The sequence below is a fragment of the Emydura macquarii genome, unplaced genomic scaffold (genome assembly GCF_026122565.2).
Source record: "Emydura macquarii macquarii isolate MOO-44397 ecotype Brisbane River unplaced genomic scaffold, CSIRO-AGI_Emac_v2 contig_71, whole genome shotgun sequence".
NCBI lineage: Eukaryota > Metazoa > Chordata > Testudines > Chelidae > Emydura > Emydura macquarii.
The window spans coordinates 5,260,676-5,279,613 of NW_027130208.1; the positions used below are offsets into that span (position 1 = coordinate 5,260,676).

General features: G+C 43.4%; 1 protein-coding gene across 7 annotated transcripts in view; it reads right to left on the minus strand.

The window, feature by feature from the left end:
- The window catches only part of ADAMTS9 (ADAM metallopeptidase with thrombospondin type 1 motif 9), a 133,940-nt gene extending 132,485 nt beyond the window's left edge, over positions 1-1,455 (minus strand). For all 7 annotated transcript variants that reach the window (XR_010918582.1, XR_010918584.1, XM_067541751.1 and 4 more), the window contains exon 1: positions 1,299-1,455. Coding sequence is in view for 5 of the 7 variants with exons in the window: in XM_067541751.1 (XP_067397852.1) it covers positions 1,299-1,434 (136 nt within the window). In the remaining 2 variants the exon portion in view is untranslated. The remainder of the gene's footprint in view (positions 1-1,298) is intronic.
- Positions 1,456-18,938: the final 17,483 nt, after the last annotated feature.

The following is an 18,938-nucleotide window of genomic DNA, read 5'->3' on the forward strand; positions in this document are numbered from 1 at the left end:
TGGGAACCAATTCAGGAGCAGGGGGGGGGGGGGGGGGGGGGGAGGCGGGTCTCCGGCAGATCAAACAGCAGAAAAGCCCCGCCCCACTTTCTTCGCTGCCCAGGCCACTCCGGGCTTGGCTCTTGCAGCTTCAGTACCGAGGCCAGGACCCCCGGCCCCCGCCCGGCCGGAGGAAGGAGGCAGAGAAATGTGCAATCAACTCCCCCGCCGCCGGCAGACGCACTCCGGGGACTCGGTTCTCCAGCCCCGCACTGTGTTTCCTGGGACGCACTTTCCCTCCCTCCCTCCCTCCCGGCCCCACGCTCCCCTTCGTTTCTTTCTTTCTTTCTTCTCAACTTAAAGCTTTGCCGGAGCGGGAAAATCGCCCTGTCTCTGGACTTGTGTTTGCTCTTCCTCCGGCGGGTGCCTGACAACATTGGCAGCTCTGCTGGGCTTGGCTGGGTGCATTCCTCCGGGCATTAGCTGTTCATCTGAAAAAGGGACCCTGCCTCCAATGCATTAGAAGGAGAGGGGGAATGGCAGTCATCGCTCGCTCGCAGGTTGCTGTTTTCCCTTCTTTTAAAGAGAGAGTCGCCCACCCTCCCTTATAAACATCGCAAACCCTATAAACCATTCCCTCCCTTTGGCTTATTGCGAGCACCAGAGTTTCAAACATTCAGCGAACTTCTCACTTTCGCTGCTGTTTTCTGGTGCTTTTCTCTGAGCTGGGACAATTAAGCTCCTGTGTCCCAGGCTTGTTTATAGCTAGTTGCACTTTCTGCAGGGTTAAGCATTACAGTGATTATTTCTCATTTTTTTAACTCAACATATTTCTCCTTGGTCTTAAGTTTTATATTAAAATCTAGTTTAAAGGGAGCTCCAAATTTAAATGGACGTGGTCCCTTTAATTTCCCCCCTGTTTTCAGGAAGGGGAAAGATACTGTGAGATTTAAAGGCTTCTGATCAAATGAGAACCAAGTTCCTTATGATCTCTCTAGGGCTTTTAAACTACTTTACTCTCTGTGAACTGGGAGCAAAAGTCACCCGACTTTACATAAAGAATGTGAAAACCAACATAAGCAAATTGTCCCATGCAAGGATATATGCATGCTATGTCTCTTTAAATCTGTCACCCAAGCCAGCTGGGGCTGGGAAATGTGCTAGGCAGGTCTACAGTGAAGCTAAGAAAAAAATGGCTTTAGGGATAAGGTTGTTCTCCTAATAAAGTTCCCGGTTCAATTTGAGAAGACACCAACCCTTTCTGTGATTCGTTTTCATTGCTGACTAGCACAGCGTGCTGGCAGAATGCAGACCTTTACCAGAATAGCTGAACTGGGGGGTTTCTCCTTGCACTGAATTGCCTCGGCCGCGCGTCCTGGCCTCATTTGCTCCTCTTTCTGTAAATTGCCTCTCTGACATGCATCTGGATGTACCCGCAGTTAATTGATTGTACATGTACAAACAAGTTAAAATAAACCCTCAGACTAGAAAAGAGACCGAACCATTCTGAAATAACTTCAGGCTACGGGGCTCACTTGACTTTCCACTATTCGTGTGTGTTCTCTCTTGGCTTTTAAGGAAAGTGGATCATGCAAGCGGGCGGAGGCTCACCCTAGCCCAGACTGAACTGCACACGCCTGGAGGCCTGAAAAGTCACCCCACCGGGGCTTGTGTATGAACACAAAAAGGGAATCCCAAAGCAGCATAACCTGGAGTCCCAGCCTGAGGCATCACCTCGGTCTGCTCAATCAGTGAGTCAGCAACACCTGCTAACCCTGCGGGGTGCGTCAGGCGAGCACTTCCCGCCTGTTACAGTCACCATGTCAATTTCCTCGGTTTCCCCTATGATTGTAGGAGACCACCATGGCTGTGAGTGACCATATATTTTTTGGAGCATTGTGTCAGTCTGAGATAAAGCTCAGGACAAACGGAAGTAAGAAAGGGGATGTCATCACTGCAGTGCTAACTTGGGCATTGACCCCAGCACCCCCACTTCTCTACACACCCTGAAGTTAGTGGTGCTTTCAGCCCAGGCGAGCTGGCCCAGAAGGCGCTACAAGCTGAAACCTGGGTGTTGCTTTCACTTGGGCTGGAAACCTGCCCACGTTGCAGTGAGGATGCAGGCTGAAGTGCTGAGAGCTGTGTTGGGCCCAGGATATTAGAGAGACCGGGTGGGCGAGGTCCTCTCTCGCACTGGACCAACTTCTGTTGGTGAAATAGAAGAGGAGCTGGGTGTAGCTCGAAAGCCTGTGCCTCATCAACAGAAGTTGGGCCAGTAAAGGACATTACTCCACTCCCTCCCCAATCGTCTCTGAAGTGCTGCTAGTCCTCCACTGCCTTCCCACAATTCCCCCCTCCTGTGCCCAGAAGGACAGTTTCTCCCGCCATTCACTGGGAAAGAAGCATAGAGCAGCTCAGCTTACTGCAGAGCAAAGAACCCTCAGCTGTGCCCCCCCCGTCCCCCGTGGTCCTAGCGACACACGGGGGGGAGCATAGCAACAGCAAGGACACAGTAACTGGAGTATGGCTGTGCAGTGCGGCTGCTCGGCTTTGACCCAGAGTTAAGACATGCCCAGTGGGGCAGGCTGCCTCCTCCCGGACGCAGGTAACAGGGGAGGCTGGCTATGGGTGCTGAGCACCCTGGGAATGGAGCAAAGGGTGTTGAGCTGCCTCAGGGTAAAAAGATGGAAAGAAACTGAGCAGAACCGTGGTCTTGAGCTGCCAGTCAGAGGCGAGGGGGATGGGCCTACTTGATGTGAGCCACACAAACAATGTCCCTGTAAAAAAGGGGCAGGACCATAGACGTGCCTTGCTGAGTATGTCTCTGTTCATGATTTCATCCGAGACCGGGTCAGTTGCCACTATGACTTGTATTACAGCAGTGGCTCACGCCACATTGGGTGCGGTGCTACACAACATAGCCAGAGGGGGTCACTAGCGCTGAGAGTTTGCACTCTGCATAAACAAGACACGGGGGGGTTAAGAAAAAACAGTATTATCCCCATTTTACATATGGGAAACTGAGGCACAGAGCGCCCCTGCTCCCCAAGATTTGTCTACACAGAGATGCAGTGCACGGCCAGCCGTGGTGTGAATCTACAGGGCACTAACTGGCTGTGTGGACCCGTCTACCACGCACTGAAGTTTCCACGGTACTGTGAGTAGTATGTCAAACCGTACCGCAGAACTTTAGTACGCAGTAGGCAGGTCCACCCGGCCATTAGCGCACGACGAGCTAGTGCGCTGTAGAGTCACATCCCAGCTTGCTATGTGGTAAGTCTCCACACAGACAAGCCCTTAATGATTTGGCCCAAGTCACACCATCTGTGGCAGAGAGCTGGGAATAAAATCCAGATTTCCTTAGTCCAGCCCATTAACAACAACACCCACCTTCCTCTTAGCCTAAACCTGAGAGGAGGGACAGAAGCAGTGATAGGCTTTGGATATTATGAGAGAAAGGTGAACCCATAGACTTTAAGGCCAGAAGGGACCATCATGATCATCAGCTCTGACCTCCTGCACATCACAGACCAAAGAACCTCACCCACCCACTCCTGTAATAGATATTAATAAGCCCCCACTTACGGCAGGATCTGAGCAGGAGGCAGGAACCCTGGAAAGAGAGGTAATACGGGACCTGAAAAAAGGAGCTAAAAAAAAATCAATATTGCATCATAAATTACTAAACCAAATTATTTGTTCCTTTGGAGAATTTTATAACCCTTTATTTTATTTTCAGTATTATCAATTGTAGGATACAATTTTAAAGTACATTGTGATTTTTAAGACCTTTGCTACAATCTTGCATTACTGCTATTCTAATCCATTCCAGTCCCTTTCCTGTTCAAGGCAAGAAATGCCTCCCACGATGATAAATTATTTGAAGAGAATTTCAATTTTGTTTGAAAAAAGCTAAATCATTTAACTCTAGAGTTCAAACAATACATGTTAATTATCCCAGCTGATCTGTGTTCTGTGCTTAAACCCTGATACAATCAGATGCAGAATGGCATTAGAGTTAATCTCTAATTCTGGGTGGTGTGGTATCTGCCTATTTAAAATACATTTTTATTGGCATTTCGGATAATATACAAATAAATTGTATATGGTTTGTCATTCTGAATAGTTACCACTGGGGAGTGGGAAACACAGCAGAACATAAGTGAACAGATATGTAACATCTGAAGGAACTAAGCCATAAATACAAACTCAGCAAATAACTTTCCTATCAGGGAGGATCTGTTACTACTTATAGTGTGCAAAGACTCTACACCCAAAGAAATAATTAACGACCCAAACCTACACAAGCAAAAACCTTGTCACAGTGACAGTGGGAATTTTACCTACATAATTACTGCCAAAAATCAAGCTGCAATTGCCAGTTCTTTCATGATGTAGGAAGCCAGAGCGCACCTAATCACAGCACACAGACAGCACAGTATCTCTGGCAACAAATTTTGGTGTAAGTAGAATACACTGGGGGACAACACCAAACTTGCCTATAGCTTTAGAACTCTATTTTCACTATCTTTCCTAGGTCTCCTGTGTCTTATCTTTCTATGCTGGGGTGGCTGTGATCCTAAGTAACTTTAATCTCTCTGTCCTTTGCTGTCCTGCTTGTCTGTATCAGCATTGTCTTCTTTTATCTGCTTCAACAGTTTGCTTGCCCAGTTGTTATCCCAGAAGGTAAAATGTTTTCCTTTGATGGTAGATCCTCGGTGCCACAAGATAACCAATAGCAGCAGCGATGTTTTCCCCTCACCACCAGATTTAAATCCGAGAGTGTCTCATTCCCCTCAACCAGCTTACTTGTTTCGTAGCAGATCTTAAAATCACTCTACCTCATCCGTCCTCCAAAGTCTTAGCAAAGATATTGCTCTTGTGCTCCCTTTTCTCTGAATTCAGTCACTTCTCTGTGCAAAAATGGTTATCCCTCCAATGAGTGATTTCAGTAATTGTGCCAGAGCCTTTATTTTAAATCCTACAGCATCTGAGCTTTTCCAAAGTGGCCAGGAAGCTGAACACCTGCAGGTTCTTGGCGTGCAATTAATTTTCAAGCTTCTCTTCATTTCTCTGTCAAGCAAAAGCTTTTGATTATGCACTGGTTAAAGGATTTAAATTTGTGGACTATCTCCTCTCCAGGAGCCATTCCAGCTTCTGCTTTCTCCATTCAATTTCCTGTTCTCCCAACCTTCTCTCACATAATGAACTAACCTGTGCCTGGTGTTGTGTTCGGCTGTGCTGGCTCAAACAGAGCTATCAGTCCAGGTACTTAGATGGCTCAATTCACTGCAGTATCTGAGCAGCTCACTCACTGAAGGAGTTTATCCTCCATGTCTATCTGAAGCTGGGAAGTATTAGCCGCATTTACAGATGGGGAACTGAGGCAGAGCAGTTAAATGACTTGCCCAAGGTTACACAGGAAGGCTGTAGCTGAGCCGGGAATCAAACCTATGTTTCCTGAATCCTAGTCCAGAGCCTTCTCCTCTGACTAGACCATTCTTCTTACCAGCAGGAATTGTGCCTCTGGTAGCAAAAGCACTGGCTCCTGTGCAAAGCAGGCTGCACAATGAAATAGCTGCTTGGGCTGATGGAAGGGAGTGGTGGTTTGGCTCTGCCCTTCTCCGAGGAGTGGCCATTTTAATGCCCCAAGGCACATGGAGGAAGCAGTCTCTACTTTTCTTGGAACATGGGGACTGTGTTTGGTGGGGGAGCAGAAAGGAAGTTCCTCGTACACCCTCCTCCCTGCAAAGTCCAGGAACAATCTGTGCCACCATGTTTAATGCCGCCAGCTTTTCCTCAGCAGAAGCTTGTGTAACCCATGGAGCCTGGAGGAAAGCTTGATACTAATAAGCTGGGGGGTGAGAGTGGGAGAGGCAGGATCAAGAGTTATGAGCTCGATGCAGAAATTGGCCTGCAATCTGCTGGAGGTCAGATGAGATGATCACAATGGTCCCTTCAGACCTTACAATGTATTAATTTTGCAGTTCCAATTCTGGCCCATCCCTAGCTTTTTAAGGTTAGCTTGGAGGTACGTTTTCGACATATTAATTATTTTGCTTATGCCTCCTTTAGCTGTGTGCACTGAACGTTTGTACTTAGGTTGGCAAAGATGCTGTACCTTGCTATTACATTACAGAGCTCAGGAGCGGAAAGCACATAGACTATTTTAACGCAGCCATGAAATGGGACAGAATTAAGGTTGCTGTGGGACACTTAATTCTGCAGTTCCTGACTTCTGTTCCTGAGTTAAAACTTCAGACTAAACATTGCATTAATTTATATTTTGTATTTGAGACGCTCTAAACCAAGCAAGATCTGAACACATTTCTTTTGATGTTATGCACCTATCCTGATTCCAGGGGCCTTTGTAAAAATAAATTAAAATACTGTCAAATTAAGGGTAAAAATAGCAGATGTTCCTTAGCTCCGCACCAGAAGACTACATGTGAAAGCTGAAAATGATGATACCTGCATCATTTCCTCCTCTAGAGCCATGTACTTTCACAATAAGTATTTCTTAGCGGATGTTTAAATAGATGAATTATCACAACTGTCCTGTGAGGTGGATATTACAAGTCTTATCATCACCTTATAGATGGGGAAATTGAGCCAGTCAATTGACTTGCCAAAGGCCATGCAATAAAATGGTGCCATGACGCAATCCTGTGATCGCTTCACATTATCATTGATATGCAGCATTGAGCAGACAAAGCAATGTCAGTGGCACAGATGATTAAGCCATCACATTTTTATTTGAGTGACGTTTTCATGCTTCCTGAATAGTAGATCTTCCCCAAAGATTATAAAATGTAAACTGCTGGGGGGGGTTGGTTTTGTTTTTAAATCAAAACCAAGATACGGCACGCATGCACAAACTCTTCTTCCACAAACTGGCCTCTCTATGCCGCACATGACTTGAGGAAGGGGTCACATTTTAGTCAATTCCTTGAAAAATCTTCCTTCAGGAAATCTTTAGCCATATTGCACTATACACAGAGTGTTGTTAAATCTGGACAGATTATAACGCCATCGTCAGAAAACAACTGCTGGCTAAATATGCGTAAATGTTTTACGCCCGATTCAGCTTCCACTGGAGAATCAATGGCAGCAGGAGCGGTCCTTCATGTGCCTTCCTGATGATATTTATGTTTATTATTCCCCTTGACAAGCAAATATACCATATAGTATTTCGTTACCCGGATACAGTGGCTTGAAAGGACCCTCTCTCTCCACCGTGGCTGTATTCTCTAGACATCATAATAAAGCAGTGTGTTTAAAAGGCAGACCAAGTAGCTACGGGTCACTCCCACCGATGGACTTTGGCGGGGGAAGTCTAACAGGAGCTCCATCATGTCTAAGAGCTACCCGAACTGCATAACTACCACGGCCTGAATGCGTCTGTATCGGAGCCAGTCTGTGACAAGAAATAACCTTGCGGAAGCACATGGCACCCATCCCTGGAGCATCTTCTTGGCGGTCAAAGCAGTGGCAGCAGAATCCATTTGCTCTGTAAGGCCCTGATTCAGGAAAACGCTTAAGCCCAAGCCCCTTTAGCAAGGCACTCTAAGCATCTGATTTGACTTCAATGGGACGTAAGCATGTATGGAAGTGCTTTGCCTAAGAAGCAGGCCTTCTTGGAGCAGGCTTTAAACCAGGAAGAAGATGGAAGGGGTGAGAGTGGCTGGAACCTCCTGGGAAGTGGAACCTTCTGGTGGGATAGCGAAACGGAGAGAGCTGGTATCACCCTAAGCGGTCATACACTTCCTCTGAAAGCAGCACTGAGCAGCTGTAATTTCCCCAAGATTTGCTCCTCAAACTGAGTACGAGGGACAACAATTGGACACCTCCCTCACGCCCAGTAGCAACAGGCCAGTATTCCAACGGGGGGTGAGGGCCGGACCTCATCAGTTAAGAAAAATAAAACCAGGGAAAATTGCACAGGTGAAATGGAAGTTCTCTCCTCCAGCGGCTTCTGTTCCCCCGCAGAAGCTCCCCTCTTCTCCTCATGCCGCCCCCCCTACACACACACACACACACAGCTCCTGGGGAAGACAGCCAGTGCACTGAAGCAGAGTGGGCTGGGGAGTGGATAGAATGGCACGCCCTCCCTCCCCCCAAACCAGCTGCCACCCGCCTGCAAAGCCTGCGGGACTGAAATCACAACTGGGATTTTGGAGTCTGGGTGCAAAGAGGTCGAGAAGCATTCACACAGATTCATGTAGCTAGCCCACAGTCTCAGATGGAGTTTGTTGTGACACATCCATCTTCCTGTCTGAGTGAGTAGCCCAGAGAACCAGGCTCAAATATTAGAAGCAGAATCTTTTTTTAGAGCAATAAAGTTATCATATACTTGGCCGTGAACATAGGGTACCAGCTGGCTTTGGAAGAATATTTAACAGAAGACAGTTCTGTTGCCATGCCTAAAAGCATGCAGAGAGTTTATACTTACAATGGTCTATTTCTTCTGAGGCAAAAATTTATCAGTATCATCAATTCAGATTACTTTAAAAATGAAAGCCAGCAAGTGAACACACACATATTCAGGAGGTTTTCTAAAATTAAGTGTCCGGAGAGGGGATGTCCTAAAAGAGAATGGCTAGCATGATTTTCCTCCTGCACTTTTATAGTTACAGACTGATACATGAAGACTAATATGACAGTTTGTCTCCAGAATAGAATCCTGCTGCAGTTTGTTCCACAGATGAATTAGTCATTGCATAAAGTAGCAACTCTTTGTAGCTGTTTTACCTTCTTATTTTCAGTATTGTCAACTCTAAACACTCAAAAATCAGAAGTCAGGCTTCAAAAATCATGGTTTTTTTTTTTAAAGTGGGGTCCATTTTATTTGACTTTTGGTTTCTGAGGTCGTGTTTTCAAGCTTTTCTCTGCAACCATGAGGTCTAGACTTATTTTTCTCTCAGTGAAAGCTGAGATTCCCACAATCACTTTAATCTAGGAACTGGGGCTTTATTTACCAAAAAAACCTCAATATCATGAGATTGATGACAAAGTCCTAAGAGCTGGCAACAGTGCTTAATGGAGGCAAAGAAAGCAGTGACCTGCTTTGGAACCCAGCTGTTCCCAGTTTCTTTTTCTTAGCATATTCTACTGGCTTTGCTCTTGGAAAATTAAAAAAGAATAACCTAGAAGATGCTGGAATGAAGGCAACGTAACTCTTGTACATTACTCGGATATTAATATATCAGTTGACTTACTGGACAAGGATGCGATACTTTTATTATTTATTGCGGTAGAACTTGGAACCCCAGTTGTGTACTAGGACAATTGTGCTAGCTAATGTACAATACAGAACAAAGACAGTTTCAAACAGCTGTTGTGTAGCCCTACTTTATGTTCCCTGTGGAACTGGCCTGCTATCATCGGAAGAAGGGTTACTTAGCATTAACCAGACGGTCATGTGTTGCTCTTATTAAGTTATGGAGGGCTTATATATAATCACTACATTATTTTTATCTAAAACCATTTCATAACACAGTAGTGAGAGCCTGCTGTCCAAAGCAGCTCTCAGTCCATGGGGCCCTCTGCAATCCAAAGTCCCAAATTCCCAACTGGAGAAAGCTGACCATTGGTCTATGTAGCCACATCCCACCACCATACACAACCACGGCCACTGCTTCACACAGGTTGATGCTTGGTATTGAGTTGTGGCCAGTTACTGGGTCAACTCACCTCTCAGTTACAGGGTTGCCTCAGAACTTGCTTGGTGTTTGTACCAGGCCTAGCAGGATGGGATTTGGACTCCAGGCTCCCTGGGCACAAACTGCAATGCAAATAATAAACAACAACTTTAAAAAAGCAGAGATTAACTAGCCAACAGCTCAGCGCTGAATAAAGTTCAGCAGAAGTGACGTTCTGTAGAGAAAAGCTATATAAAAAGGGATCGTGGTCAGCTTTTTTAAAAAGAAATACCTTCAGTTTTGTGAGTTATTCTGATCACCGACAAGGCTGTGAGACTATACGTTTTTATAAAAAACACTGCCTTACCTGCGGTTTAGAGCAGAGGCGTCCAATCCGTGGCCCTCAAAAGCGACTGTGCTGAGAACATTTGTGTGTGACGATGAATTGAAAAATGTGCTCCTGGAGCAGCATACTTCAGCTTTAAAAAAAAAGCTACAGGGGTCGCTGCTTCCCCATCTGCCTCCTACCGCAGCCCCAAGAACCACTCCTACCATGAGGCAGCTACCTACCAAACAGCTACTGTCCTTTCTCTGTTGTAGCAACTCACCTGCAGGTCTGACTGCTTCCTCGCTTGCTTCCCTGCCCGGCTGTGGGAGCTCCAGGGGGGTTGGAGTTCAACCGGCTCTGCCTGAACGTAGGAAAATAGTTAAGGTATTGATTGCAACCCCTTGCCTTTTACAAAGTTATATTTTTATAATATACCTTTTATAAAGTGCTTAGCCATTGAGCTGGACCCTGCTGCAGGACAGCATAGGCCCTTGTTCATCCTGGAGTATTCAAAGGTTCTCAACATCACTGAGTCATTAAAAAAAGCCAGGGAGTTGTCCTTTGCAGCACAGTGGGTGGCATCCGGCTATTAAGGGGAACATTGAATGACCCATTAGGATTTTTTCAGGGAGAAAGGTGGCCCATTACCTCCTCTTTGTGGTGCAAAGATTGCTCCAAGAGGCGGAGCAGATTGTCCAGCTCGAAGTTACACCAAGGTGTAGACAATTCCTGTGTTCACACGAGTCTTCGCTGTTGAGATCCCAGATATGTGCCACTGGCGGCTGGTGGCAGAGGACCATTTGGCAAATCAAAAGCCATACTCCTGATGGAGTTTTAGTGACCTTCTGTCGCCCAATCGCTGGTCTTGGAGCAGCATTATCAGGTTCAATTGTCTTATAGCAGAAGATATCTTGTGAGAGCCCGGGTTGCATACAGCTATAACTACTTCAGAATATTTGTCACTGACACCATCCTCACTCCATTCCTTGACTTATTTCCTGTACCTTCTACCTTGACATTCCTTTAGGCCAGTCAAAATATGCACTTGTTTTCCTTTGCGTCTAATGCTCAGGTTAGCAGATAGATGTTTCTCTAGGTGGAACCACACTGTCATCTTAATAGATCAAAGTGAGCATTTCCTTCTGCTAAAATCCATACTAAGGTGCATGCGTGGATCTCTTTTTGATCCAATTATACTTCTGCTCGTTTTACAGCATCTTAGAAACAGGTAGTTTGCAGCCAGTACACCTGATCTGACAAACGTGATCTTCAAAGAGGGGGAGAAAACATGCATATAAAAAATAGAAGGCAAAACACAATCCTGTCGTTAGTTAGCCATCATCATCTGCTGCAGAAATGCTTTAAAAAGGGCCTAATTTTCCATTTCAGCTGTCTGGTAGAAATGCTTTTTGACTGGTTACATGGTAACACGAAATATGAAATTTTCATCTAATAGGAGTATCTTTAATCAGCCTCACTTTACAGCTTAAATCTTCTTCAGGACCATGCAGGTCGGGCTACAACTACTATTTATCAATGTGGGGCTTCTTGCGGCTCTAAGTTCAATGCATCCAGTAGTCCCAGGTCATGTGCTTGTGGCATAGCAGTGACAAAATAGCCACACAAATAATTCAGCAAGCTTATCTGGCAGCTGCTGTTTAGCGATGGAGACTCAAGTCTCCTCAATTATAACAAAAAAGAAGGTTCCCTTTGGTTTATGGCTGAGGTCACTGGAAGGCCAGTGGAAGGAAGTTTGTATTGCAGCAATTTGTACCTTATCTTGTTTATAGATGTAAACAGAAGATTTAAATTTCCATTACTGAAGCCTTCTGCGCACACAAAGGGCTCAGTGAAGATGGAAGTTGAGAAAGATGGGTAGCTAATACATATTCTTAAGCATATTTTGAGAAGTACAGCTAAAAGATGTACTTTTTTTGCACTGCGTGGAAGCTTAGGACTCCATTGTAGTGAATCAAAAAGTAATTTCTCCTTAGTCTGCTACACTCAGTCTGAGAGCTCAGTAGTTCTCCGGGCATGGTAACGCTTAGCTCTCTAAGGGCTTGAGTCAAAGCACACGGAGTCCTTTTGTTACTTTCAGTGAGCTTTGGACCAGGCCTTGATTCCCACACTAGCTAACAGCCTGAGGCGCTGAATGTCACCACCTGAGCTCTTCGCAAGTTCCCACTTGGACCAAGGAGCCGGAGAGCTAGATGCTGAACAATCTGAAATATCTCAAAGCCAGCACACGTGTTCTGCAAAATATCGTCAGTGTGTTTGACTGCATCGATCCCATGCCAAGCCAATTCTTCATGCACAAACTGTGGAGAGGGGCCACTCAAGAGGAGAATTTGGCCGACTGAGTCAGCACAGCAACAATGTTATCGCCCCACAACACAACCATGAACCATTCGAAGCAAAGAGGATTGTTCAGGCCTCCCGTATATTGGTAATGGGGCAATATGCTGAGTTCTTTTAAAGAATCTGACTGCTTATTTTGGTGCCTGATGACTTCTTGTCATTCTGGCTGGAACTGCGGCTGCCTCATGCTTTTGAAAATCTGGCCCTTGGAGTACACCAATTCATGCAACAGGATAATGGAATAAAATATCAGCTTCAGAGACCATTCCAAAAAGAATCTATAACTTGTTTTGAAAGGGCACAATAGCAAGAGACGCACGATATCTTTAAGACATAGCAATACTCTAAATGGTCCTGGAACTGGTTCTCCCACATCCAACGGATGTTCTCAAACTCTTTCCCTTACGTGAGAAGGTGTAAGGAATAGTCCTAAGCCATCTAATTCACATGCATGTCGTACAGGATTGAATACACCCCCTTACTCATTCTTCTTTGTCACATGGGACCCAACCGCTGTGACTCCTGCTGCACCTGAAAAAGGTGGACGCTTACTAATTTCCACCACTTCCCACAATTGGGCCCGTTGGGCCTACCTCTTTGATTTTTGCGGAATACTACTAGAACCAAGGAGGAGGTATTTTGGAATTATGATTTTATCTTAAAAAAAATAACACCCCTAAAAATACCCTATAGCTGCAGTAGTTCATGCAGGTAAAAGTGCCAGAGAAATTTACTTATTTATTCCTAGTTCCACAATACTGATATAATTCAGTCCTGGAGACAAAACATAAAGGACATAGATCAACAACGATTTAAGTCTAAAAATAGTTTAGGGAAGTAAAGCTAACAAAATGATCACTTGTCACACATGATATTTAAACATCCTTTTAATCAATCTAAATAGATGAAATCCAAAAGCAAATTAATCCTTCCAGATGTTATGAGGGTGTTTATGGTTAGATTCTATAATAAGAGCACATTAGCAGAAGGTTCATTTTTAAAAATCCCAATACTTTAAAATAATGTATTGCTTTTCTTAAAATTAAAAAGCAGACCACAAAATATCTGTGTGCAAACATTATTATGGGTAGTTTTCATGAGCATCCAGTTACCCTTTAAGGACTTTACATGTTTGCTTCTTTCCGTAAGATTTTAACTAGTGAGATGAAAAACTACACTACTCACACCTCTTTTAGAAACTGAGCAGTCACACACCACACTGAGTAGCACTGGAAAAAAACCCATGGTAAATTGCAGTTTGCTTGTTTTGGAGTTCTAGATGATTAATGTGTAAATGAACCACTGTTCACAAGTAACTCATTTTGGGAACTTTCTTGGTAGACCATTTCACGTACACCCCATCAAACCCATCAAATAAATTAGCAGAAGTCAATACCAACAGCGGAAGACCTGATGGATTTGAGGGACCAGTACATAGCATCATTTGAATACCACAACACACCTCACAATACCTTGCTGGGCTCACCAGTTTGGAGAATTACAGGCAGAGCAATAATTGTCTGTGAACCTCTAATAAGATGGTTGCGCCAAAGGCAATTATCCCCAGGTGGTTGTGAGAGTTAAATGCAAGAAAGCTAGGAGAGAGGGGATGCTATGGTAAGCATGCTGTACAGTTACTGCCTCGGCAAGCTGGGGGGAGAAAGTTAGATTTCAAGCAGAGTGTGGATGGTAGTTGGCCAGAGTAACAGCTATGGTGTATGTTATAACCATCCCTGAGGGGCAAGACCACGCAAGGAACTGAAGGCATTTAAGCAAAGCCAAGGCCACTGGTGCTCTATTTTTTTGGAGACCCAGAATGCTCTTCATGTGGACAGAAGTAACCCACCCTCACCCAGCCACTGACAATGAAACATGCCAGGATCAGCAAAAATATGCCCCAGCTCTGCAACTGAACAGGTCTTTACAGAAAGAGCGGAAATGAAGGGTTAAATGGTCATGTGGGCCAAAAGGCATTGGGGACTGGAAGGGGAAACTTAAGACCACCTCAGACCTCAAGTACAGCTCAGGTGGACCAGAAAATCAGTGCCTTGATCTTTAGAATCCACGCCGTCTTAATCCTGACCTCTTCTGTTAAGCGCTTTGAGATCTATCAATGAAAAGGGCTACACAAGAGCTTGGTATTAGTAATATCATTACTAAAAGAGGACTGCTAGTGAGAAAAGTGGAAACATTCTTTTTCACAACACTATTCGAAAGCAAGGTTTCCAGCCCAGTGCTCTGCATCCAGCAGTTTCAGATAGTGCTAACCAAAAATAAATCAATAAAAAAACTATCAGTATGTGGGTTTCACAGTTTAAGGTTTGCACATCCCTCCTTAAACCTACATTTTCCTGGTTGTCTGTCTGCTTGGAACCTTTCAGAAATGATCTGCTTGATAAATGAGACAAGCCCTGCTATGCAAACTGCAGGAAGAAGTTCAGACACTGTGAACTGTGCATGGGTACATGAAGGATTATTTTCTTTTGCCTACAGGCTTTTGGAAGGTGTTTATCTGTGGCTCATTTACCCCATGCAGAGACAGAATGACATCACACTCTTAAATACTTTAATTGGGCTACTCATGTTTCTCTGTGTGATAAAAACTGCAGAATCCCATTAAGAGGGTTTAAAATGTTTACTATAATGAATCTGATTTTTTAAAACTATTTCCCCCCCTGTGGTTGTAGATACTAATCGCCTATATTTGATTATGCCATTGGCCAAAAGAAGGCTATCGAAACATTAATTCAAAGGCAGGATAGGTAATATTTTCTAGAATTTTAAAAAAATAATCTAAGACTAACATCTTACGTCTTGAGATGAAATCAAACTATTGTGATATCAGAATATATATTAATCAGAAAAAAATCCTTCACTCAATAGATTTAGTGTTACTAAAAATCCTTCACTCAATAGATTGGACTTACTATAATGGATGTACTAGAAGAAAATGGAATGATGCATTATTTGGATGTAGACTGTAGGGTGGATCTGCAGGAGATCAGTTCAAAAACCAATCCAGGGGGTTCCTAGCAAGTGTAGGACAGAAGTATGTGGTTTCTATTGTTTAACAAGCCCTCAGTATTGCATGAATCCCAGATGATGTGCACAGTGATCGCTTAGGACATAGGAAATTCGAGCTGTCGTCAGCTAATGAAATAAGAGGAAAAGAGGATTGAGTGACAGGACAGAGAGAGCTCAGTTTCCTGCCACATTTGTATTTTATTAGGGGTACTCAATGCTTAATTTGCGCCAGGGCTTGTGGCAGTTCACGGTCCTGGCACCTCTGGGCTTGCCATGTCAGTTATGAAAGTAAAAAAAATGGCAAATGAAGCACTGGAGGTTCCCCACTGGCATCATGAATAGCTTGTGAACATGTATGTCGAGCTGACCTGTCCTTTCAGAGCTAAGAGGAGCCTTGAAAACTGGAAGAGAGAAGCAGTCCAAATGCGAACACTGGCTGCAGCAGACTTATTTATAAATAGTTTAGAAGAACAGCATGAACTGTAGAATCAGGGAATTTTCTTTTTTTCTAAGTTTTGCTGCCTCAGTGAGCGTAGTGTTTAGATTTGCTTTGTTACATACCAGCAGGCCTTGTGTTATAAAAGAGTAAAATCCAAATATTGGCCATGATTTAGCAAAGAACTTGCTTCCGCTGAAGTTCCATTGCAATCCCTGCTTACGCTCTTTGCTGAATTCAGGCCATTCCGCGTCTACACTCGCCAACAGCAATTGCCAATTCAAAACCCAGTCCTACAAAGATTCATGACTAATCCTGCCTCACACTAGTAGTGCCATTATGGTACCAGAGCCAGACAAGACCATGGCAGGGGAATCACAGATGCAACATTGCCAACCCCAAGCATTCACGAGTTAGACCCCCAGAAAGACAGTGGCTTTAAAATGATGAGATTTACAAAGTAACGTTGTGTTCTTTTCATTTGTCTTTGGGATTTGGTGTCATTAGAGTTCACGGTTTCAAGCTATTCTCCTCAATTGTGAGAACTGGAAACTTATCTACAAAAATGAAATCTGAGATTCTCATACGACCTGGAAGAAAACACTGATAAAGTTTGCAGATGACACAAATTGGAGGAGGATTAAACAGTGAAAACCCCGGGTCACTGATCCAGAGCAATCTGGCTCTCTTGGTAAACTGGGTACAAGCAAACAATACATGTTTTAATATGGCTAAATGTAAATGTATACATATCAGAATAAAAAACAGACTGTCCTGACAGGATGTGGGGCTTTATCCTGAGTAGCAGTGACGCTGTAAAAGATTTGGAGGTTTTAGAGGATAATCAGCTGAACGTGGCCTCACAGTGTGATACTGTGGCCAAAAGAGTTAATGCGGTCCTGGGATGCATAAACAGGGGAATCTCGAGTAGGACTAGAGAGATTATTTTATTTCTATATTTGGCACTGGTGCAACAACTGCTGGAATACTGTGTCCAGTTCAAGAAGGATTTTTGATAAATTGGAGAGGGTTTAAGAGAGGAGTCATGAAAATGATTAGAAGGTTAAAAAAATTCCTTATAGTGATAGACTGAAGGAGATTAATCTATTTAACGTAAAGAAAAGGTTAAGGAGTTATTTGATGACATCTATAAATACCTACATGGGGAACAAATATTTAGTAATTGGCTCTTCAATCTAGTAGAGAAGGTTAGCTCAGGGTCCCATGGTTGCAAGTTGAAACGAGACAAATTTGGACTGGAAAAAAGGGATAAATTTTTAACAGTGAGTGTAATTAACTGTTAGAACAATTTACCAAGACTCACGGTGGATTGTCCATCTCTGACTATCTTTTAAATCAAGATTGAATGTTTTCATGGAAAATGTAGTCTAGTAATTATTTTGGGGGAAGTTCTATGACCTGTATTATACAGGAGGGCAGAGTAGATGACCTAGGGCCCTTCTGGCTTTAGAATCTATGATTCATACAGTCACATGACTCCAAGAGCTGGGGCTTTAAAAATTCCAAAAATCGTTGGAATGTGCAATAAAATCATGACAGTGGAGAATACTGGGGCTGGTATTCTAGTGAGCAGGTTTCATGTGACATAGGGAATCATGTAGCCACATAGGGCTCTGGCTGTCCCTGTGCCTGTTCCCCAATCCCAAGCTAACACTGTTTTGTTTTTAGATGTCTTTTAAAGAATGAATTTATTTTTTTTAAATCTACATAAATGTGCAACAGTAACATTAAAATAATAAAACTTAGAGCATCATAAAATGAAAAGGGTTTAGATCCTTATAGTAATGTTAACTTTTACATTGCACATCTATAAACACAAACGTGCAATCAAAAATATGGATGCTATGTTCCAGCTGAGTAAATTCATTTTCTTAAGAGAACCTTAGCCTCTCTCATTTTCTGACTTTTATTTCTTTGAATTGATAACCTTAACATTGCATCAACATAGGACTGAGGGTTTATGTTGCACATTTTATTTTGCTTTAAGAGAGACATCACAAGGAAAACTAGCCATAGCTTTCAGGACTTTCTTCAACCTGTATCTCCTTCCCCACACCCAAATAAATCTGAAAACACTAGATTTCTTTCACCACCATGACACATTTGAATCACATTTCTCCTATGGGGGAATCATGGACCGGCTGCAGAATATTGCTGGAGCTGGCAGAAATTTTTCAGATTTTGATTTGTCTATTAACTTTTTCTTCAAATTTAGCAAAAAAACCAAACCAAAACAAACAAAAACCTATGAACATTTTTATGGTTGTTTTAATCAAATAGTATAGAGCTAGTTGAAAGTTTTCAAAGTTTTGAAAAATTTCAAAATTAAAAGGATTCAGGGAACATTTTCAAAACTTTTCACTTTTTACTGGTTTTTCATATAATTGTTATTTATGCCTTAAATTTTCATCTCTGTTCTACTGCTAATCAATCCCACATTCCCCATTTCACATACACACACTAGATTTCATCTAAGATTCTAGTTGCTTTTCAGATTAGACGGTGTGGCATAAAAGCAGAGCATACCTGAGTTCTGGCTTCATCTCACATATTACCAGCCACATTCTATATTAGCAGAATATCTGCCTGATTTTCCCTCATATCAACAAACATCAGAGGCTCTTCTCACCCTCATCGTTTCACATGTACAGTAGTTTTATTTGAGACAGAGAAAGAGACTGGCAATAAAAGTGACCTGGAAAGACCAAAAAAAAAAAAAAGTGCACGTGTGTTTTTCGGCACACAGAGAGAGAGAATTTGCCCTTTTTTCTTTTTGCAGTTCACTTTTAAGAAGGTTTGAATTTTACCCAGTCTGTCATTCTGAGTTGCCTCTATTTTTTTTTCCTTAATGAGACTGTGCCACTGCTGTCTAATCTGTTTGGCACTGTGGCAGTTTTATTTCTAGTCCAGTTACTGTGATACTATTTATACGATAGCACTAGAGTTACTAATTATAGTCCAATGGGGCACAAATACCTGAAAGAGACAGTCCCTCTCCTTAAGCGATTGTCAAGATAGATAAAGGGTGGAAAGCGGGACAAGTCACCCAGCAGTTCAGTGGCGGAGCCAGGACTGGAACCCCTGAGGCCTGACTCCCAGTCCACACTGTCCCCCTCAACTGTGAGAATCACTACAGACGGAGATTAACTCC